Source organism: Neofelis nebulosa, chromosome 13 (genome assembly GCF_028018385.1).
Source record: "Neofelis nebulosa isolate mNeoNeb1 chromosome 13, mNeoNeb1.pri, whole genome shotgun sequence".
Classification (NCBI taxonomy): domain Eukaryota; kingdom Metazoa; phylum Chordata; class Mammalia; order Carnivora; family Felidae; genus Neofelis; species Neofelis nebulosa.
In genome coordinates, this window is record NC_080794.1 from 22,834,286 (window position 1) to 22,854,138 (window position 19,853).

Here is a 19,853-nt window from a genome sequence, read left to right on the forward strand (position 1 = left end):
ATACCATATGTTTTCATTCATATGTGGATCCTGAGAAACTTCACAGGAGACCAGAGGGGAGGGGAAAGTTGGAAAAAAGTTACAGCGAGGGAAGGAGGCATACCAGAAGAGACTCTTAAATACTAAAACAAACTGAGGGTTGATGGGGGGTGGGGGAGAGGGGAAAGTGGGTGATGGCCATTGAGCAGGGCACCTGTGGGGATGAGCACTGGGTGTTGAATGGAAACCAATTTGACAATAAATTATATTGAATACAAGAAAAAAGAAAAGATGCTCAAAGTCACTCCTCATCAGGGGACTACAAATCAAAACCACACTGAGATGCCACCTGACACAGATCAGAGTGTGCCTGTGGGTGGGCAGTCAGCACTGCTGCTTTGCTGGGACACAGTGTGTCCTCCAAAAGCGACAAGGGGTGGGGGGTCTCGCGCTTTGGGAAACATGGACAATCAGGAGCAGCGCGGCTCCAATGTAGCCCAGGGTGTCCCGAAGCTAGCCCAAACGTGGCCCATCAGCGGCATCGGGGCTCTTACAGGCTCCCGAGCCCCTGTCGGTGGCCGAGGAGGGGGGTGGGGGAGGGGCTTGGAAAGAGCACAGAGTTGGGTTATGATTGCACGGAGGCCCGCCCATGCATATTTTTGGGGGTGGTTTTGGCTTCTTGGCTACTTTTCTCGAGCGGTTTTAGCAAACGTGAGAGGATCCTCCAGAGATTTCACACACACTCCTGCTCTTACTGAGGCACAGCCTCTCCCCTGAGCAGGTATCCCCAACCGCCACCAGGGCGATGCCTTTGTCACAGCCCCAAACCTGTGCTGATGTGTGTCCATCGCCCAAGGTCCGCAGCTGAGATCGGGTTCGCCTCTGACGTTGTACCCGAGTGCGTTCCGGCGGGTGCGTGATGAGGAGTCTCTGCCGGTGCAGCGTCCCACCGGGTAGTGTTTCCTCCCTGACGCAGTAGTTTCCGTTGGTGCTGGCGCCACAGCCCATTTGCCAGGCGGAGAGGTGGGCGGGAGGCCAGCGGGCTCTTGACGGCGGTAGGAGCCCGCATGCGCTGTGGAGGGCGAGGGAGGTGCCCTTCTGAGCATCCGGGTTCTCCCTTGCTAGAAGTCTTCCACCTACGAAGATGTCGCCCTGGGGCCCCTGTTTCTCCGAAGACCGTCCCGATCGAGGCAGGTGAGTTCTGGTGGACCCAGCGCCGCTCGGACTCCGCAGAGGCCACAGTGCCAGCCGTGAGAGGCCGGGTGGCTCGGGGCGCCCTGGTTCTGCTCACTTGGGGGACAGCATTTGGCCACCCTCGGGAGGAAGGCCGGCCTGTCCGTGTGGACGCCCGCAGGCTCCCGTGAGTCAGTCGTGGTGGCCGCTGTGTGGCGGCGGGGTGATGTGGGGGGCGCCTCTCGTGGCAGTGCTGGCTTAACCGCTCGGCAGGCCGTCCACTCAGGTGCCCCAAAGAGTTCAGCATTTTACCAGTACATATGACACTTGCCGTGGCGTCACTCGTAGATAGTTGTATCAAAACATGAAAATTCTCCTCTATTTTTAGTTTTGCTCTGATTTTTTAACAATCATCAAAGAAATAATAATACTAAATTTTCTGAAATGTGTTTTGTGCATCTTTGGGGACAAGTGATTTGTGTAATGTTGTGGTTTAACTTAAAACAACTTTTGCCTTCTAGATTAATCCAAACCTGATGTCTATGCATTCTCTTTGCACTGGATTCCATTTGTAAATAGTGTGCTTTACATTCTTGCATGTGTATTCAAGAGAGACGTGGGTGTTCCCTTGCACCCTCTTGTGCTGTCCTTGCTGGGGTTTGGGTTTAAGGTCGTGCTGGCCTCCTAAAACAACGTAGGAAGAAGCACTCCTTGTGCTTTCCCAGAAGAGTTTTTGTGTGTGTTCTTTACTTTTGGGAAGAAGTGCTAGGCCAACAGCTGGTGTAGGGTTTTCCTTGTGAGAAGGGTTTTCATTGCAGATTCCTTTCTTAAGGGGAAATAGGATTTTTCTGATTTCCCATATCTTCTTGTGTCTATTTAGATAAGGCATTTTGTTTTCTAGGACTTTGCCCAGACCTCCCAAACTTTCCAAGGCATAAGTGTCAACTTGTGTATAATATCCCTCCTATCTGCAGCATCTGGTGTGGTATTTGCTTTAGAATTTCTTGATATTGGTACTTTGTGCTTTGTTTCTTTTTCATAGAACCTACTTGGGCTTTTTTTTTTTTTTTTTTTTTTTTTGATTTCTGTCATTTACTATTTGTTTCCTGCAGCACTGATTTCTGCCCTTTTGTTTTCCATCTACTTGGTGATTGTTTGCTGTCCCATCTGGTAGTTCTTGAACTAAATCCTTCATTTGATTTTTAGCCTTTGTTCCTTTCCAGTATGTGTATTGTATTTATTTGCTTATTAGTGTGTTGATTCATTTTAGAATGAGAGCATGAGCAGGGCAGAGGGGCAGAGGGGGAGAGAGAGAGACAGACAGAGAGAGAGAGAATCTCAAGCAGGTTCCCACTCAGTGTGGAGCCTGGCTGGGGATGGATTTGTGGCCGTGGGATCATACCCTGAGCCAAAATCAAGAGTTGGTCACCGAGCAACTGAGCTATCCCTATGATGTATGTATTCTAAAGGTATGAGTCTCCCTTTAAGCACACCTTTACTGATCTTGCAAGTTTTTTTTTAATTTTTTTTTAACGTTTATTTATTTTTGAGACAGAGACAGAGCATGAACGGGGGAGGGGCAGAGAGAGAGGGAGACAGAATCAGAAGCAGACTCCAGGCTCTGAGCCATCAGCCCAGAGCCTGACGCAGGGCTCGAACTCACGGACCACGAGATCGTGACGTGAGCTGAAGTCAGATGCTTAACTGACTGAGCCACCCAGGCGCCCCGATCTTGCAAGTTTTGATAAGCCAAATGTTTATGATCTTTTATGTGAAACTATTTTCTAACTTTCATTGTGGTATCTTTTTCTTAATTCATCACAATTTTTAGGAGCATAACACATCTTGATGTTCGGGGGATTTTCTCGTTCTCTTTGTGCTGATTTCTAGCTTAATTCCATGAAGGTATCTGTCTCAGTGTTTTTGGGTGATTGTAACAAAATTCCATCGACTGGCTGCCTAATAAGCACAGAACCTTCTTGTATAGTTGAGGAGACTGGGAAGTTCTCAAGATCAAGGCATCTGCAGATTCAGGGTCAGGTGAGAGTCAGCTTCTTGGTTCATCGACAGCCTGCTTCTCCCTGTCCTCCTGTGGTGGCAGGGGTGACGGTGCTCTCTCAGCCGCCCATGACTGGTCATCACCGGAAGTCTCCCTGTCTTCATCCCATCACTGTGGGCGTGATGAATTGTTGGGGGAAATGAACTGTGAATCTAATGCAATCCGTCAATATGCCCTGCAGTATTTCAGTCCTTTGAGATGAGCTGACTTTCCTAATGGCCTGGCATATATTCGTTTTCATGAACTGTTCCTTGGGCACGTGAAAATAATGTGTACTGGGGGGAATGCAGTATTCTCTATTTATACGTTAGATGAAGTTTGTTAATGACAGAATTCAGATTTTACTAACCACTTGAAACCAAGTCAGGAATAGGCGAGAATGAGTTTAATAATATTACTAACAGGCATATCCAAAATATCATTTCAGTGTATAGCCAGCTTGAGAAAAACTAATGAATGATTTTGCATTCTCTTTTATCACGTTGTCTTTAAAATGTGGTGTGCATTTTATACTTTGCACACGTCGCACTTTGAGGATCCGCGGTTCAAGTACTTGCAATAAAGCACGTGACCGCATACTGGACAGCCCCGTCCCAGTGCCTTGATTTTTCTGTTGTCGTCAGTTCTGTCAGATACTGAGAGATATATCTTCAAGTCTCCCATAATGCTTATGGATGTGGCTCTTTTTCCTTTTCTATGTTTGTCAATTTTTCTGTATTTCGAGATTGCGTTATTAGGTCTATGCAAGTTTAGAAGTCTTGTTTTCTTGGTAGATGGAACTTCCATCGCGAAATGTTCCTCTTTGTCTCCAGTAGAGCTTTTTGCTATAGAGGTTACTTTATTGGACGGTCCTAGCGGCCACATCAGTTTTCTGTTCGGTAGGGTTTGCCTGGGGATCTTTTACTTCCACCTGTCTGTGATCTTACGTTTTAAGGTGTACCTTTGTGACCAGCGTAGGCTTAGTTTCCTTCTAACGAATTTGAGAGTCAACCTTTTGCTTGCAGTATTTGTGCACATGTAATGACTGGTATGTTAGTTTACATGTAGTGTATTACCACTTTCTTCTTTGTCCCAGCTGTTTTTGTCTCTAGCCTTCCTTTAGAAGTAGGAAGGAGTTTTTAATTGTACACTGATCTTGTTAGGTAATTGGAATATATTTCTAGAGGCAGGTACATTTTAAACTGACTCTTGCCTGATTCAGGACTTGTACTGCTTCCCTGACACTGCTCTCTCCTTTTATCTTTTCTTTGTTTTAAAGTTTATTTGTTTTTTGAGAGAGACATAATACAATCGGGTGAGGGGCAGAGAAGAAATGGAGACACAGAATCTGATGCAGGCCCCAGGCTCTCAGCCATCAGCACAGAGTCTGACGCAGGGCTCCAACTCACAAACCGTGAGATCTTGACCTGAGCCAATGTCGGACACTCAACTCACTGAGCTACCCAGGCGCCCCTGCTCTTTCCTTTGACACTTGAACCACACTGAAATCCTCTTCACCTTTTGTTGGCTAATATTTTTAAGTTTTAGATGGATTTTGGCGTTGTTTTCATTGTTTCGTGCACTTAATGCTTGTTAAAGTTTGTTCTCATAGTTACCCTTTCTGTTGTGACGTTGTTCTGTGAGCCTTGTTTTTTCATATTTCTGTCAGAGACTACGTTTCTTTTCTGCAACGAGCTGCTTTAATATTGCTTTTAGTTCCTGTCTGTACTTGATGTGTAGTCATGGTTTTTGTGTGTGTGTATTTTGTGGTTGTTTGTTGTTGTTTCTGTTTTTGTTTTTGCTTCTGTTTTGCCTGAAAATCATCTTTATTTTGCCTTCACTTTGAAGACTGTTTCTGTTAGGTAAAGACTTCCAGGTTGGTGGCTATTTTAGTTCACCTTTCATACATGCCAATCCATCATCTGGCTTCATTTGCTTTTCTTGAAGAGTCAGCTGGTAGTGTTGTTGTTGTTGTCCCATGGAAGGCGGTCTCTTTGTCCTCTCATGACTGTTAACATCTTTTTGCCTGAGGTGTTCCTTGTGGAGTCACTGTCATGGTTCTTTTATCAGTTTTGGAATAGTTTTGATTCTTATCTTTGTAGGGATGTGTTAATATCCATTCTGTGTTTCCTCTACTTTGAGGGTTCCCATTGGACGTCTCTACTATATCTTCTGTGTCTTTTGGGCTTCTGTATTTTCTTGACGTTTTCTCTGTGTATGGTCTAGATATATTTTTACCTACCTATCTTTCAATTCACTGAGGCTATTCACCTGTGTCTAGTCTGATGTGAAGCCCATAGACTGAGTTCTTAATGCTATTAACAAGATTTTTTGCACTTTTATTTATGTTGGAGAGCTAGACAGGTTGTGAGTAAGGGAAGAACAGGGAGAGAGGGAGACACAGATGCCGAAGCAGGCTCTCGGCTCTGCGCTGTCAGCACAGAGCCCAACACGGGGTTCAAACTCCCGAATCACGAGATCATGACCTGAGCTAAAGTCAGATGCTTAAGCAAATGAGCCACTCAGGCACCTGGAGACCCTAAGTTTAGCGCTGATAATTTGCAGTTTGAGAGTCTGTTTTGAGTCTCTGAAAATTTCCCATTTGTCAAGAATGGTTTTTGGACAGTTGACTTTTGCATCCAGTAATTCCAGTCTATGTGTCTCCTCTTTGTCTGTTTCTCTTCTTTCTTCTTTGGGTCGATATGATGCAAAACCTGTTTTTTTTTTATGTATATTTTTTTATTTTGAGGGAGAAAGAAAGTGAGAGCAGGGGTGGGGGTAGAGGATGGGGGAGAGAGAGACACTGTTGAGCAGACACTCTTTTCTGTCAGTAGAGAGCCCAACACAGGGCTCAAACTCACAAACGTGAGCCGAAACCAAGTGTTGGTCACTTCAACGAGCAGACTGAGCTATCCAGGTGCCTCTCTTTTTTTGTTTGCTTGTTTGTTTCTTTCCTTTTCTTATTAAAAGAATTTTTTGTGTTAATATTATTTACTTTTGAAAGAGAGAGGGGTAGAGACAATTCTTGAGCAGGGGAGGGGGAGACAAAGTGGGAGACACAGAATCCAAAGCAGGCTCCAGGCTCTTCACTGTCAGCACAGAGCCTGACACCGGACTCAAACCATAAACCATGAGATCATGACCTGAACCAAATTGGGATGCTTACCCGACTGAGTCACCCAGACATCCCTTTTCTTTTCTTTTCTTTTCTTTTCTTTTCTTTTTTCTTTTCTTTTCTTTTCTTTTCTTTTCTTTTCTTTTCTTTTCTTTTCTTTTGTTTTTCTTTTCTTTTCTTTTCTTTTCTTTTCTTTTCTTTTGTTTTTCTTTTCTTTTCTTCTTTTCTTTTGTTTTTCTTTTCTTTTCTTCTGTTTCCTTTCATTTCCTTTTCTTTTCTCTACTCTTCTTTTCTTTCTTTTTCTTTACTTTGCTTCTTTGTTTTTAATTTTGTGTTGGACATTATGTAGAAGCATAGAGGCTCTTCGTGTGGTTGTATTTCTTCAGCATTTCATCCCACACACCCCGAGTGCGGAGGTTATTGGGCTCAGTCAGGCGTGAGTGACCTGAGACTGGGGCTCAGTCTTTGTAAGGTGCAGTGTGAGCTGGGCTCACGCTGTCCCCCACCTCCGTGTAGTCCTCCGGTGTCTCCATCTTGATGCCGGGAGTATTTCCAAGGACCCCTCCTTGGGGCTATGTCCCAAAGCCCCGTTATTTTCTCTGTAACACAATGAGATTATTGAAGGGTCAGCTTCTCAGGCAGTGCTTGTCGAGTGCCAGGCTCATTTTCTGTGCCTCCCTGTGCTGTCCACAGCTCGGTTAGCTGCAACTTTCTGCTTGCCCTTCTGTTAGGTTTCCTTTGCAGCTCATTTGTATATATTGCCTCCAATCCCTGAGGAAATTCAGAATCCTCAAATTCCTTGAGGGAGAGAGAGGACTGTGAACATTAGAGTTGGCTCAGCGGGCTTCCCTTTTGTTGGTGTCTCAGTCCTTCCAGTTGTGACTGCCTCAGTGTCTCCTTGATGCCTTCAAATATGCTTAAAATTGAACTCGTTTTTCCTAGTTCAGGATGGGTTGGCTAACTGACTACTCACACGTATAAGAGCAAGCCGGAAAAGACTGAGAAGTCATAGTGAACATTTTGGTCATCAGCATTTACAGGAGAAAACAAAACCCACTAGTCCTTGCCTACTACCCATCGTTCTTCTAAAATGACCATCCAGTTTGCCCACGCTCAGCCAGCGTCCATGGGGTGGTGATGGTGTCAGCATCCCAGCCCCACCCCCCTACACCACCGCCCTCCTCCCCTGTCAGGTGCCTGCCCAGGGCAGGCTTTGTGGTGACGGGCTGGCTGTGGCAGGGCAGGCAGAGGAAGTGGATGGCTTAATTGACACTTATTCTTTGAGTGTTTCATCAGTGTTCATTATTTTCTAATTTTCGTAATGTTTATTTACTTTTTAGAGAGACAGAGAGTGTGGCCAGGGGAGGGGCAGATGGAGGGACCCAGACTCTGAAGCAGGCTGGGGACGGGATGCACCTCAAGTGTACAGTGCAAACCCCACAACAAGGGTTTCTGTGCTGGTGCACCTGAACCATCTGCAGAGACACAAACACCCACCTTTGTGGCTCCCCTTTGTGACTCTGCACCATTGTGGTCGCCAGGCTCTGGCTTCTGTGCTCCTCGGAGATGGTGGTGGAGGCACATCTGAAAGAGTGTCTGAAAGAGTGAAGGGGTTAAGAGGAAGTGTTGCTTACTTGCGCACGGTGGTTCAGGAAAGGCCTTTTCCGGAGAGGTCGCCCGGGAGCTGAGGCTGACCGAGCACTCTCCCAGCAGTCTGACTCCGAGGCCAAAGGCCGGGGTCAAGGAGGAGCTTGGCTTTGTTGTGAGCGATGGAAGCGGAAGCGGAGCCGGGTGAGGCACCAGGGAGCTGGTGTTGGGACAGAACCTACCCCGTGAGGAGTTGGGTTTTCAGATAAGGGCCTGGGGTCATTGTGTCCTCAGGGGGAAGGACTGGCATGATGTTGTTGAATTTTTTAAAAGCTGGTGCTGGTAATGTGTGGATATGGGCTGGGGGAGGAGACAAGAATGGATGCAGTGTAGACATCATTGGGTAGAGTGGCTCCTTCTAACGTGTGGGTTGAGCTCTAAGATTCGTGCTTTAGGCAACAGGTACAAGCCCCTCCATCACCCATCACATAAAGCACAGGGCAGGGTGCGTCTTTATATCCTATACAGAACTACGTAATATTTAAAAGCAACGTGTAATTTTACGTGTGTGGGTATAAGGCGTACACTAAAGTATTCACCTGTTCCTGGAGTGCGTGGCAGGCACTGTACTAGGTGCTGAACACTGAGTATGTGCTGCAGGTACCTCGCCCAGAGACGTATGTGGTTTTACGGAGAGCAGTAGAAGGGCATGGGAGTGTGTAGTTCGGTGGAATAGGGGGAACGTGTGCACAGTGTGGCTGCAGGATGGCCGTTTTGTCCCATGGGTCGGTGTGGGTCAGACTCGGGGAGGTGGTTTTCCTTGGGAGGTTCGGCTGCCCTGTGTTCTCCTTCATGCACCCCACTCTGTCTCCCGGACGCCTTTCTAAGCACCTCGTAGTGAAGCTCCATCTGGGCGGACTGTGGGCTCTTTGAGTTCCGCACGGGCCACCACCCTCCTCCCCACACCTGTGCCTCCTCCTGGGAACAGGGCAGCTTGCTCCCTGGTCCGGTGGTCAGAAGCCAGGGAGATGGCTTTTCCTCTTTCCTGCTCTTCCGTCTCCCTGCTGGTCTGTGGGTCCTGTGGCGTGGACCTTGCCTGTTTCAGAGGCCATCTGTGAGGTCCTTGGAGATCTATACCCTATCTTCACTCGGGTGGACTCAGGGAGGGGCCAAGTACTGCAGTCTTCCCTGCTCCTGCCGCAATTGCCTGGCAGCCTCTTGTCTGGGGGGGGGGGGTGCCTCCTGCTGTGCAGAGATGCTGGCTCCCTGCCCCATCCGTGTACAATACGCCACGCTCTCTGAGAAGCCGGCCTTTCTTCCTGAACTTGTGTCCTGCCTGCTGACCCTTAGTGCTTGGTGTTGCTGAGCACCTTGGTAACTAAGTGGTTTGGGGAAACATGTTTGCCCTGTGTACAAGGACCCTCCAAACTGCTCCTATTCTGCTCCTGGGTGGCTCAGTCGGTTAAGTGACCGACTTCAGCTCGGGTCATGATCTTTGTGTTGGAGAGGTCACCCCCAAATCGGGCTCTGTGCTGACAGCCCAGAGCCTGGAGTCTCCTTTGAATTCCTTGTCTCCCTCTCTCGCTGCCCTTCCCCTGCTGCTTTCTGTCTCTGTCTCTAAGAAATAAAGAATGACATTAAAAAATTAAAACAGAAAATCTATTTCTATTTTACTCTTTTCTGTTGTTGACAATGGTCTTGCTTGCTTCGTTCTTCCCCACGGATGAGTACAGCTGACCGTAGAACAACTTGGTATTTGGGGTTCCACCCTGCCCACAATTGAAAATCCATGTAAAACTTTTGCGTCCCCAGAAAACTTAACTGTTCAAACTCTCCTGTTGTCCAGAAACCTTAGTAGAAACACAAACAGTGCATTAGCACTTGTATCTTGTGTGTGTTATATACTATATTCTTCGAGTCAAGTAAGCTAGAGAAACAGTTTTAAGTTACAGGGAAATAGGTGCACAGCTCGGCACTGTATTGATCCCTAAGTTTATTCTCCGTTTGTTTCTAGAATGAATTGTCTATCAGAATCCACATCAGTGCTGGCTTAGGTGACATACTACGCTGTTACGTGTATCATTAGCACTATGCATCAGAAATGAGAGGAATTGGAAAGATTCCTGTGTATATACGAATGTAACAATTCATGCATTACCAATGAAGGGTGAAACTTCATGATGGTCTGGTGTAATCAGTACGATTGCTTCGTCATGGCCTAGGAGATACACGGGTGAATGAATGGTTACAAAGCTTTTCTAGCCTGCAGTTTTACAGCCATATTCCTAATACAGTCTGAACACATTGTTACATTACAAAACCTGCCTGTGGTAGTAGGCTGAGAGGGATTTTCTCTGGGCAGGGACAGAGAGAGGCATGCTACAAGGTAATGTCATTATTTGAAAGCCAGGTTATGGAACAACACGTTATTCGTTGTATGTCAGATCTTACTGCCCTTATGCCCGTGTGAGGATAGGCTGTTTAAGTGCACACAAGTCTCGCACACGACGTTCCTCCTGATGACCGCTTAGGTGGTGGTGACACACATGGGTCCCAGGAGGCCTGGCTGCATGCTCCCTCGAACGCTTAACACACTGAAAAATACACAGGAACCCTGAGAAATCACTTTTACTGTGGTGCCTGAGTTACCGGAGAAAGGAACTGCTTCCCGGTTGCTGATCAGCAGATTCGTGCAACACTTGAGGGGACCTCAATAGCAACAGGAGGTGGTGCACACTTCCCCCAGAGGACAGCATCCGCTAAAGCTCACGTTGGGCGGTTAGGACTTAATCCTGCGTCTCCACATTTGTTTGCCTTTCTCTTGACTGCAAATGGCACCATGTAGGTATGGTCTGTTTACATGAGCACATTTTTGTGAGTATTACCTTGTTAGAGTAGATTTGTGTATGCTTTCGGGTAGGAAATGCTATTATAGCCTAGTATCTGCCTATATTTCATGCTCTCATGCCCTACCTTTTACTTACTATTTTTGATATTTCAAAGCTGCTCAGCTCATCTGCCAGTCTTTCCAAATGTCACACATCTCCAGAAAAGTTTCCGATGTATTTATTGGAAAAAAGAAAATCCCCACATAGAAATGGGCCTGCACAGTCCTACATCAAGGATCAGATAGGCTTCTATGGGTTCACCTTGTCAAGTCAGATTGCGAGGAACGTGGGTAGTTCTGTGGTAAAGTTCCCGTTGATTAGGAAAGGGTTAATTCATGAAGGAACTTGAAGAATGTCACCTGTTTGTACAATGATTTTCTAGAATTGACGAATCAACCACTCTCGCTATTTGGAATGTCAGTTGATAAGTGAACCTTATCCCCTCATTTGTCCTACAGAGCCAAAAGCTCTAGGGCGCCTGGGTGGCTCAGGGGGTTAAGCGTCTGACTCTTGGTTTCAGCTCAGGTCATGATGTCCTGGTTCACAGAGTGAGCCCTGCACCGGGCTCTGCGTTCGACTGACTGGAGAGTGTGCGTCCACCTCCTTGGAGCCCACTTGTACACCATGTCCTGGGTGGGTGCTGGGTATTGGCGGGAGAGAAACCCCACGCGGGGTGGTGGGCCCTGGCATCACTCTCCTCAGAAACCCTTCCTCCATAATATTTCCTGCTTGACTAAGGAAATAAGTCGTAAACTCTCCCTTTCGTCGAGTCCTACCATCATTTTTGAAAAGCCCGTTTGGTATGGTTGACTTTTATCGAGCCGGGTGTTCAGGCTACAACGGCAGCCTTTGAGTACCGTCAGCCTTTCCCCACTGCCGCTCCACAAGCCTGCTTGCCAGACGAGGCCAGAGGCTGGGGATGGGCAGCAGCCTTCTCGGCCTGTTGCTCCCGAGTCAGCAGAGTTCCTGAGTCCTAGACCTTCCAGGCACCTGAAAATGTCTGTCCCCTTGAGTGTCGGTCCCTCCGAAAATCCCCGGGATTCCTGTGGGTGGTGAGGAGGGGACTTGTGTGTGTTGCTACTTGAGGTTGGTGGGTGAGTGGACTGGGGTGAGTGGACTCTGGAGAGCCACGGAGGCCTGGTGTGCTCTGGCTCATGACCCCCTGTGACTCTCCACTTTTGTCCCCTCTCCGACCCCTGGAGTGTACAGCACTCACTGCGGAGCTCACCAGCTGTAGGAGCAGCTCTTGCAGACAGAGGAAGAGGTCGTCAAACTGAAGGCGGAGAGAAACAACATCAGGGTCAGTAGGCGCACTGCCAGTGTCTTTAAACACACGACACCATTCACTCCTCTTGTCCACATGTCCCCATGGAGTTGGCTGGGACCCATTGTTCTCAGACCTCGTTTGATCTGTGTGGAGAAGTAAGGCTCTCTTAACACATTCGTGGGGGCAGCTCCCTAACTGGGGACTGAACTGAAGGGATTCAGACTTGGTTTCGCATTTGGTGAACTTGAGGCCTGGAATTGAAGGTGTTCTTGAAACACGCTTTTCCTTTTGCCTCTCCCGCCAGCTGCTGCTGGAACATTTGGAATTCCTCATCTCCAGGCACTAGAGATCTCTTCGGAAAACAGTCATAGGGCGACAGGCGAAGACTCAGGCCGGCGTGTCCAGTGAGGCGGAGGTGCTTAAGGTCTTGAACTCCATTATGGAGAACGACAAAACGGAGGATGAAACAGTGTGCCTAGCCACAGCGGTTCTCGACCTGTGCACATGCTGTGTGTTATCAGGCATACATTGCGTGTTTGTGTGACTGGAGTTTCCTTTTAAGCTTCTTGAATTCTTGTAAGAAGACGGGTCTGTTTGGTTAAAAAGCAGTGGTTGGTGGAAATGTTGTGTGTATCGATTTGCTGGTACAAATTGCATAATGTAATTTATTTCGGGGAAGATTTGTCTCCAATGTCAAATTGAAAGCTGTTAACAAGCAAGTTTGTGAACATGAGCATCCGTGAAAGACCTTACCAGCATTCTGTCATGTTATTTAAAGCGAAGGGGACCTTAGGGTGGCTTTACAGTAAGGATTAATGAAACACCTCTGCGTACAAACTCAATCCCTTTGGTTCCAGGTGAGAGAGCAGTTATGTGTGGCACTGGAGTGGTATAGTTTCTTCGAAGAAGAATCAGGGGCCACATGCAAAGAGGTCAGCTCCAGACATCATCACAGGATATGAATGGAGGGGGTTTCCTTTTTACCCCTTGTTTTAAAAAAAAAAAAAAAAAACATATGAAGACCAGCAGTGGGGGCCATCACATGTTGCTTCCCTTTCTGGCTTTCAAAGGTGCAGAGCCAGATGAAGGAGTGCCTAGCTGCCCTCTCCACTCTCGTGGCCAAGGTGGAGGAAGACCTAGACAACGCGCGGAAGGATGTCATCATTTCACAAGTAATGAACACCATGTTACGACGAGATGTGCATGAAGCGAGAGGCGGTTGAAAAGGCCTCGCTGTCTTCAAGTCAAACGTGGGGTGTTTGATTCGGTCTTTGCCCACTGTGTCCTTCCTCTCCTACATTTTTTGAACGTTTGGAGTTTGGTAGAAGTAGCTGCAGAACGGAACGTTATTCCAGGGCCTGGCGGCTGCCTCCCCATCTGTATGGTGGAATCTGTCCTCCCTGGGCTCTCCCCTACCGAGGCCTGGTGGGTAGGCGGCGTTGTGCCCTCAGGTGTGGAGTGCGTGCCATCTGAGCTCGTCCCACGCCGTGCTCACGGTCCGTTCTGGTAACACACTCAGCACGTACGAACCACTGTGGTGGCACCTGTGTTACTGGCACTGTGTCCTGGGCTGGCTCTGGTTGTGCGTGTGCTCTATGCTCCCGTGTCACGGCCTGAAAGGGCTGCCGAGCGTTCTCCACCCAGGGCACTTAGAGTCCAGATCTGCTTGGGAGGGAGAGAGTGTCAGCTCCCTGGGGGCAGCCCTCCCCAGCAGCTGCCGGCCTGTGCTTCTCACTCGCGTGGGGCGGTGTGTCCTATGCCGAGCACACGTGGAAGATGCTCTTCCGTGCGTCACCCAGATCGACAGGCTCTCAGGATGGCCCCTTGAGCAACCTCAGCAGCATTAGCAGTAGCCAGGACTCGCTGTACGATGCCCCCAAAAAGAAGGTCATCAGTCTTCAGTGCGCTGCTTGCTAGGCAAGAAACAAAAGGTCCACCCCGGCCACGCTAGTGACAAGACCACCTGAACAGGTTGGTGTCCTTTGCATGGCTCCCGCATGCGGGAGGTCTTACTGGCATCGTTCCTCTAGATCCGCAGTCACTCGACCTGCAGACCCCTCCCCGTCGGGAGACCTTCACGTGGCTGTTGACACCCCCCGCCTCCCATTTCATCACTCTGCTTCCCCACAGCCGCTGAATTGGAGGTTGAAAACTCTTCTTCCCAGGGTGCCCTGGGACTCAGCAAATTGGGTGGACAAGCTGATAAACACAATATATTTTAAAAAATAAGCGTTGTGTTATTTGTCATCTTGCTGAGCAGTTCTCAGCTGTACCTGCTTTTGAAGCAGTGGTTGTTTGTTCAGTGTTCTATATCGCTGCAAATAGGTTATATCTCCTCCACAGTGAACCTGAGGCCCGTATTAAAGTATGGTTCCTGGAGGACGTAGAGCATGTATGAAATCTGGAAAGGACCCCCGAGGATTCCCAGTCCACCTTGAGAAGTTGTGCAGGGAGGGCGTGACCCCAGAGCACTTGACTCTGAGCCTGGCTCCTGCACAGATGAGTTTGGGGCTCTGGGGAAGCTACGTTGTAGCATTCCTGTGCTTCTTTTTAATCACTTGTAAATGGGAACAGTGGGAGCACTGCAGTCTCATGGCTTTTAAGAGTGTCTGCATCTAAATATCCACGAGATACTATGATCACAGAAGCTCCATCTCATTATGTGTAACTGCAGCCCCTGTGAGGACATGGTCAGCAGCATTCAGAAACTGTCATTCATCTGGTGGTCTCTCTGGAGTACTCACTAGGTTGCCCTCCTTTTTCCTTCCCCTGTAGTTTTTGAGTTTCTCTTAAATAAATAGACTCTGACCTTTGCCATCTATTCAGTACCTCTTATTTTTAACTGGTCTTGATCCTGACAACGAGTAACAGCAGTGGGTTTTGTTTCCTACGAAGCAGCTGAGGCACTGTGATGCCGGGATGGGGGCCCACGGGAGTGGTGCGGGCATATCTCTCTGGGACTTTCCACTGCAGAGCAGATCGCATGTGGGTTGAGCGTGTCCCAGAGCTGAATTAAGTGGATGAAGGAGGCAGGTTGAGACCACATCCCAGTGATCCGACAACTGAAAAATAAAAGTGAGCCCTCTTCAACAGAAGAGGTGGTTTGCAGTCTAGCAGGGTGGAGCAGGAGGTGGGCCAAGTGGGGACATTGGAGATGGTGGGATGACGGTACGGGGCCTTGAGGCGGGGAAGAACTCAGTGGGCTCTGCGATACTGGACAGCAGGCAACTCATGTGGCCACTCTTCAGTGCCCCGAGTGCCTGCGAGGTCTGGAGTGGGGTGCCTCATGTCCGCACTGGGCCCACAGGGCACCTTCCCGCTACAGGCCGTTTCCCCTTCAGTCCCCGGACTTGTCCGTTGGTTTCTCTTTCTGTCTGCCTCAATGTAGTCTCCTTCTCAGAACTCATAATAACGATCATGACCGGCACGCTGTCAGTTGTAGTTCAGGTGAATTGCCGTTATTTCTGTTACTGCTCACAATTCCGTAGGAACCCTCAGGCTTTTGGTTCCCTGGGAATGGAAATTTGTAGAAACTGTTTAACAGTGGTCTGATTTGAATGTCCCTATGTTTGAAGTGTATAAAAGTGTTTTACACTAACTTGGATAGTTGCCACCTGACTGTATGCAATTTGATACTGAAAGTAGACCTCTTGCTCCTGGAACCATGCTGGGAAAATTCTGTCCCTTAGATGTTGCTGATGTGTTTTCGTTCACATCCTTATACTTTCTGTAATGAAAACACTAAGATTCGTGGTAGTGCCTTCTGGTTCTCCCACCCCACCGCTCCCCGAAATGTGTATTTTTGTAAGTTCAGAGGTAACAAAAAGTGTGGGTTGGCTGCTTTCTGCGTGGAGCCTGCTTTGCGTCGTCATCCTCCTTTCTCTCTGCCCCTTTGTCCTCATACACACTCGTTCTCTCTCTCTGTCTCTCAAACTGTAAAACAGGGGCAACTGGGTGGCTCAGTCAGTGAGGCATGTGAGTCTTGGTTTCGGCACAGGCCGTGTTCTCACACTTGGTGAATTTGAGCCTCGCGTTGGGCGCAGTGCTGACAGTGGGGAGTTTGCTTAGGATTCTCTCTCCCCCTCTCTCTCTGCCCCTGCTCCACTCTTGCTGTTTCTGTCTCTTTCAAAAATGAAAAAAGAAAACTATAAGAAAATAAATAAACCAATTAGCTATTGAGACACCAATAGTTTCACAGAGATGAGGAGTTTGGTTTCTTTCATTTTTGCTATTTGACACGGATAGTCTTCAGAAATGTTTTTGACATAACACGTTGGCTGCAGCCTGGGAATAGAGCCTGTAAGTTGTGTTTTGGGGGTAGCCGGATATCTCACTGCAATCCAGGGCCTTGTGCTCTGGAGGAATGTTTCAGTTATTTATTAGAAAAGACACAAAACGTTGTATTCTCCTTCTACAAAACCAGGACTGATTTACTCCCACACCACTACTTAAGACTGTCGTGATTGCCATAAGAATGAACACATGCTTGTGAGGAGAACAGGGCAAGGGAAAGGGTGCTGTGGGACTGTTCCAGTGTGTGGCACAGTCTGCAGCTTAAAGACTATTTGGAAAGCGAAAAGGTAGTCTCTTCTATGGCAGGAAGGTGATTTCACATAGACAGTGGAGCAGGCCCAGGCAGCCCAGGACTCTGCTGACTTGTGCCCGGTCGGGGTCCTGGCACAAGTGTGGCCCTGTCTCCCTTTACCCCCTGGGACTGCCTTCTGGGCAGGGGGCCCAATGGCTGTCAGGAATGTGGGTAAATACCTGTAAACAAAATTGCAGAGCGAGGTCATTTTAAAGGGCTGGTAACTTTAGTATACACTTTTGTTTTTTAATTTCCAATCAGTCTTGATTTCTGGAGGATGACAAAACTTTAGGAAGGCACCTTCTTGGAGAAAACAGTGTAGACCCAAGGACATTTGTGACTTAGCTGCTGGGTCAGCAGAGACTCTCCCTGCAGACTTCTGGGTCACTTCCTCTCTGTCCTCTATGCAGCCAAAGAAGATGCAGCTGGTCGTCGGTCCGTGACATGCTGACCTGCCCCAGCCCCTCGGCGACGGCGCCACGGGAGGCTCTTTGACTGGAATGTGAACAATGGTGGAGAATGGCCGACTTCGTATGTAACAAGGCTGTGGCGCGCTCAGACTTCAATGATCTATGATGACTCCTAACTTCTGCTTATCTGCTTGAATATTAGTGTGCTCTTCCACCTACTACAGCTAGGCATCGTGGGTGTCCTCAGTGCGTTGGCTCTATCAGAGCCTAGTCCTGGGGGCCTGGGCAGCTTGCCTGGAGTGACCCGCAGAACCTGGGAGCTGAGGCTGCGGCAAGCCTGGGCGGGGGGGGGGACCTGGGCCAGTCCTCCCCCCACCCCTGCCCCACGCCCACCCTGAGCTCCCTGGCACCACAACTCTCAGAAGACCAATCAGGAAGCACTGGGCTCCCACCGCCGGGCAGAGTGCTGGGTGTGCACCCAGGAGGAAGACGCGAGACCCTGGAAATAATGTAGTGCAACTCTAATAAAGGTCTTACTGTTCTTACGGAAATCAACTTTTACATTTGTTTGTGAACAAGTTTAAAGAGTGGACCTCATTCCCCATTTGTAGATTTTCCTTACGTTTTTTATGTTTATTTATTATTGAGAGACAGAGAGACAGAGCATGAGCATGGGAGGGGCAGAGACAGGAGAAGACACAGATTCCGAAGCAGCCCTCACGAGGCCAACTCAGGAGGCTGTGGCACAAGATCCCTCATAGCTCAGGCGACTCTGGGATGGTTCCTTCCCTCCCCGCCACAGAGAGCTTATGGCCATTGGGTCAAGGGATGGACGCCCTGACCCGTGGGCCTTGTGTGGAGGGCACAGCTGACAATCGCTGGGATTTCCTCTTCCTGTACTGTCTCTCCCGCCAGGGCCGATCGTTTACTAACTGTGAAGGACACATAGTTACTTTCTGTGGAGTAAGACTTCCCTTCTCCTTTCTGTCAGGGCATAGTTAGGTCATTCTGTGTCTTCCTGTTGAGAACCTTTGCTGGCTGATCGTTAGTTTCTGCACTTCCTGGTCCTTAGTGTTAAGTGTGAGGTTTGGAACAACAAAGTGCTTCCCTGCGTTTTACATCTAAGATTGTTTTTTTCCCCACCAAAGCTGGGTAAGCGTTAGGCATCTGAGAGTTTCTGCAAACAGACCAATTCCCCATAGGTATATTCGGTTGCACACGGTTTATTAAAACTTGATTTGGTGAATCCAATGATGCTTAAAAAAGAAATGTCAGTTGAGAAACAGACCAAGCACCAAGCAGATGTCCGAGGGGTGTGGCCTCTCTGAGAACACGCGTTAGCCATCCTTGGCTGTGCTCGCCCCATACTGAATGTTCCGGGGCTTGCAGACCTTTCCACAGACCCGCCAGGTCCCACCGAATACCCTTGACTCTCCTCCCGCTACACACTCCTCCTTGAGGCCACTGTATACTCATCACTGCTGCCCCTAAGGTCCTTTCTTGTGGGTCACGTCGAGTGTTCTGAATGCAATTGTGACTTCACACTTTCCTCCTCGCCTTTTGCTGGTCGAGTCCTGCCACCTCCCAGGTGGGTGCTCCGCGGTACCGGGAGGGGTCTGTCCCCATGGCCTCTGCAGAGGGGCAGCAGGCGCATGCCCAAGAGGGGTTGTTGCCTCCTTCCTGATGATGTGGCTTCACTTGATGGTGTTTCTCAACATCTCTGACGTTCTGCTTTCTCTTACCCCCCTGTCGCTTGAGTCCTCGGTGGGAAGAAGTGGCGTGGATTCTTCTGATTCTCCTCCTTGTCTTCCTGCGGCACCTTTCCCCGTCCTGACTTGAGGCCAGCGCTGTGTCCACACCACCGGGTGCATGGGCAGATTTCAGCGGGAGCAGGGAGGCTCCATCCTGCCCGGCTTCGGTGCTTGCTGGGCCCCATGCCCTGTCCCTTCTCGGTGGATCTTACCTGACTCCTCTTTTAAGAACATTCCTCCGTGTACTCCCCAGCCCCCTCCCCAGGGAGTCCAGGGTGGTCTCCAGGTCCTCCACGTAGCTGCACTTACAAAGCCTGCTTTTCCAAATAAAGTCACATGCACAGGTTCCAGAGATTTGGACATAGATGGGACCACCTCCCCAGTCCACCTGTTTCTGGAGAAGGCCTGCTCTGCCTAGTCCTACCACGGAGGCATCAGGGTGGGGAGGACGGGCCCAACCCTCCCATGGGGAAGAGGACTCTCGGGTCACACGATAGGCCCTAGACTGTCCAGGCAGAAAGCAGAAGATGGAAAATTGTCAAGAGGACCTCTGGCGTGCATCAGGATTACTGCCGGTTGATCTTCTCACTCGAGTGTGCTGGACCTCTCCTAGCCACGAGCGTGCGTGGGCCTGGTGGGGGTGTGTGTTCTCTGCTTTGGTAGAAGGCACTTTCAGGGACCCCTGAGACAGGAACCACTCTGGAAAGGCACTAGGACGTGCGGGGGAGACAGTGATCCAGGAGCAAATCATCCTGCCCACACGTGAGAGGAAGCAGCATCAGGCCTGGACGCCAGGATGCCAGCCAGGCTGGGCTGTGGTGAGGGCCAGGTGCAGGGAGGCCTGTGTCCCACTGTGCCGCCTCCAAGGCCTCCGTCCGCTGTGAGCCATGGGCATGGTGGCCGCCTACAGGGTTTCGGGGCACACACACCAGAGCACATCCAGCAGTTAGAGAGTAGGTCAGCCTCTACTGCGCAACCGGTGGCTGCCGTCCCGCTTGCTTGGATTGTTTTCAGTGCATCCGGCCAGCCATCCTAAGAGGAGGCGAACAGAACCTTTCTC

The 19,853-nt window shown here is 49.1% G+C and overlaps 1 protein-coding gene across 1 annotated transcript in view; it reads left to right on the forward strand.

Moving 5' to 3' along the window:
* Positions 1 to 441: 441 nt before the first annotated feature.
* Positions 442 to 19,853, forward strand: part of LOC131492399 (liprin-alpha-1-like) — a 68,432-nt gene continuing 49,020 nt past the window's right edge. Inside the window, 3 exon segments of the mRNA XM_058696027.1 lie at positions 442 to 471; positions 1,105 to 1,173; positions 13,118 to 13,219. Coding sequence (XP_058552010.1) covers positions 442 to 471; positions 1,105 to 1,173; positions 13,118 to 13,219 — 201 coding nt within the window.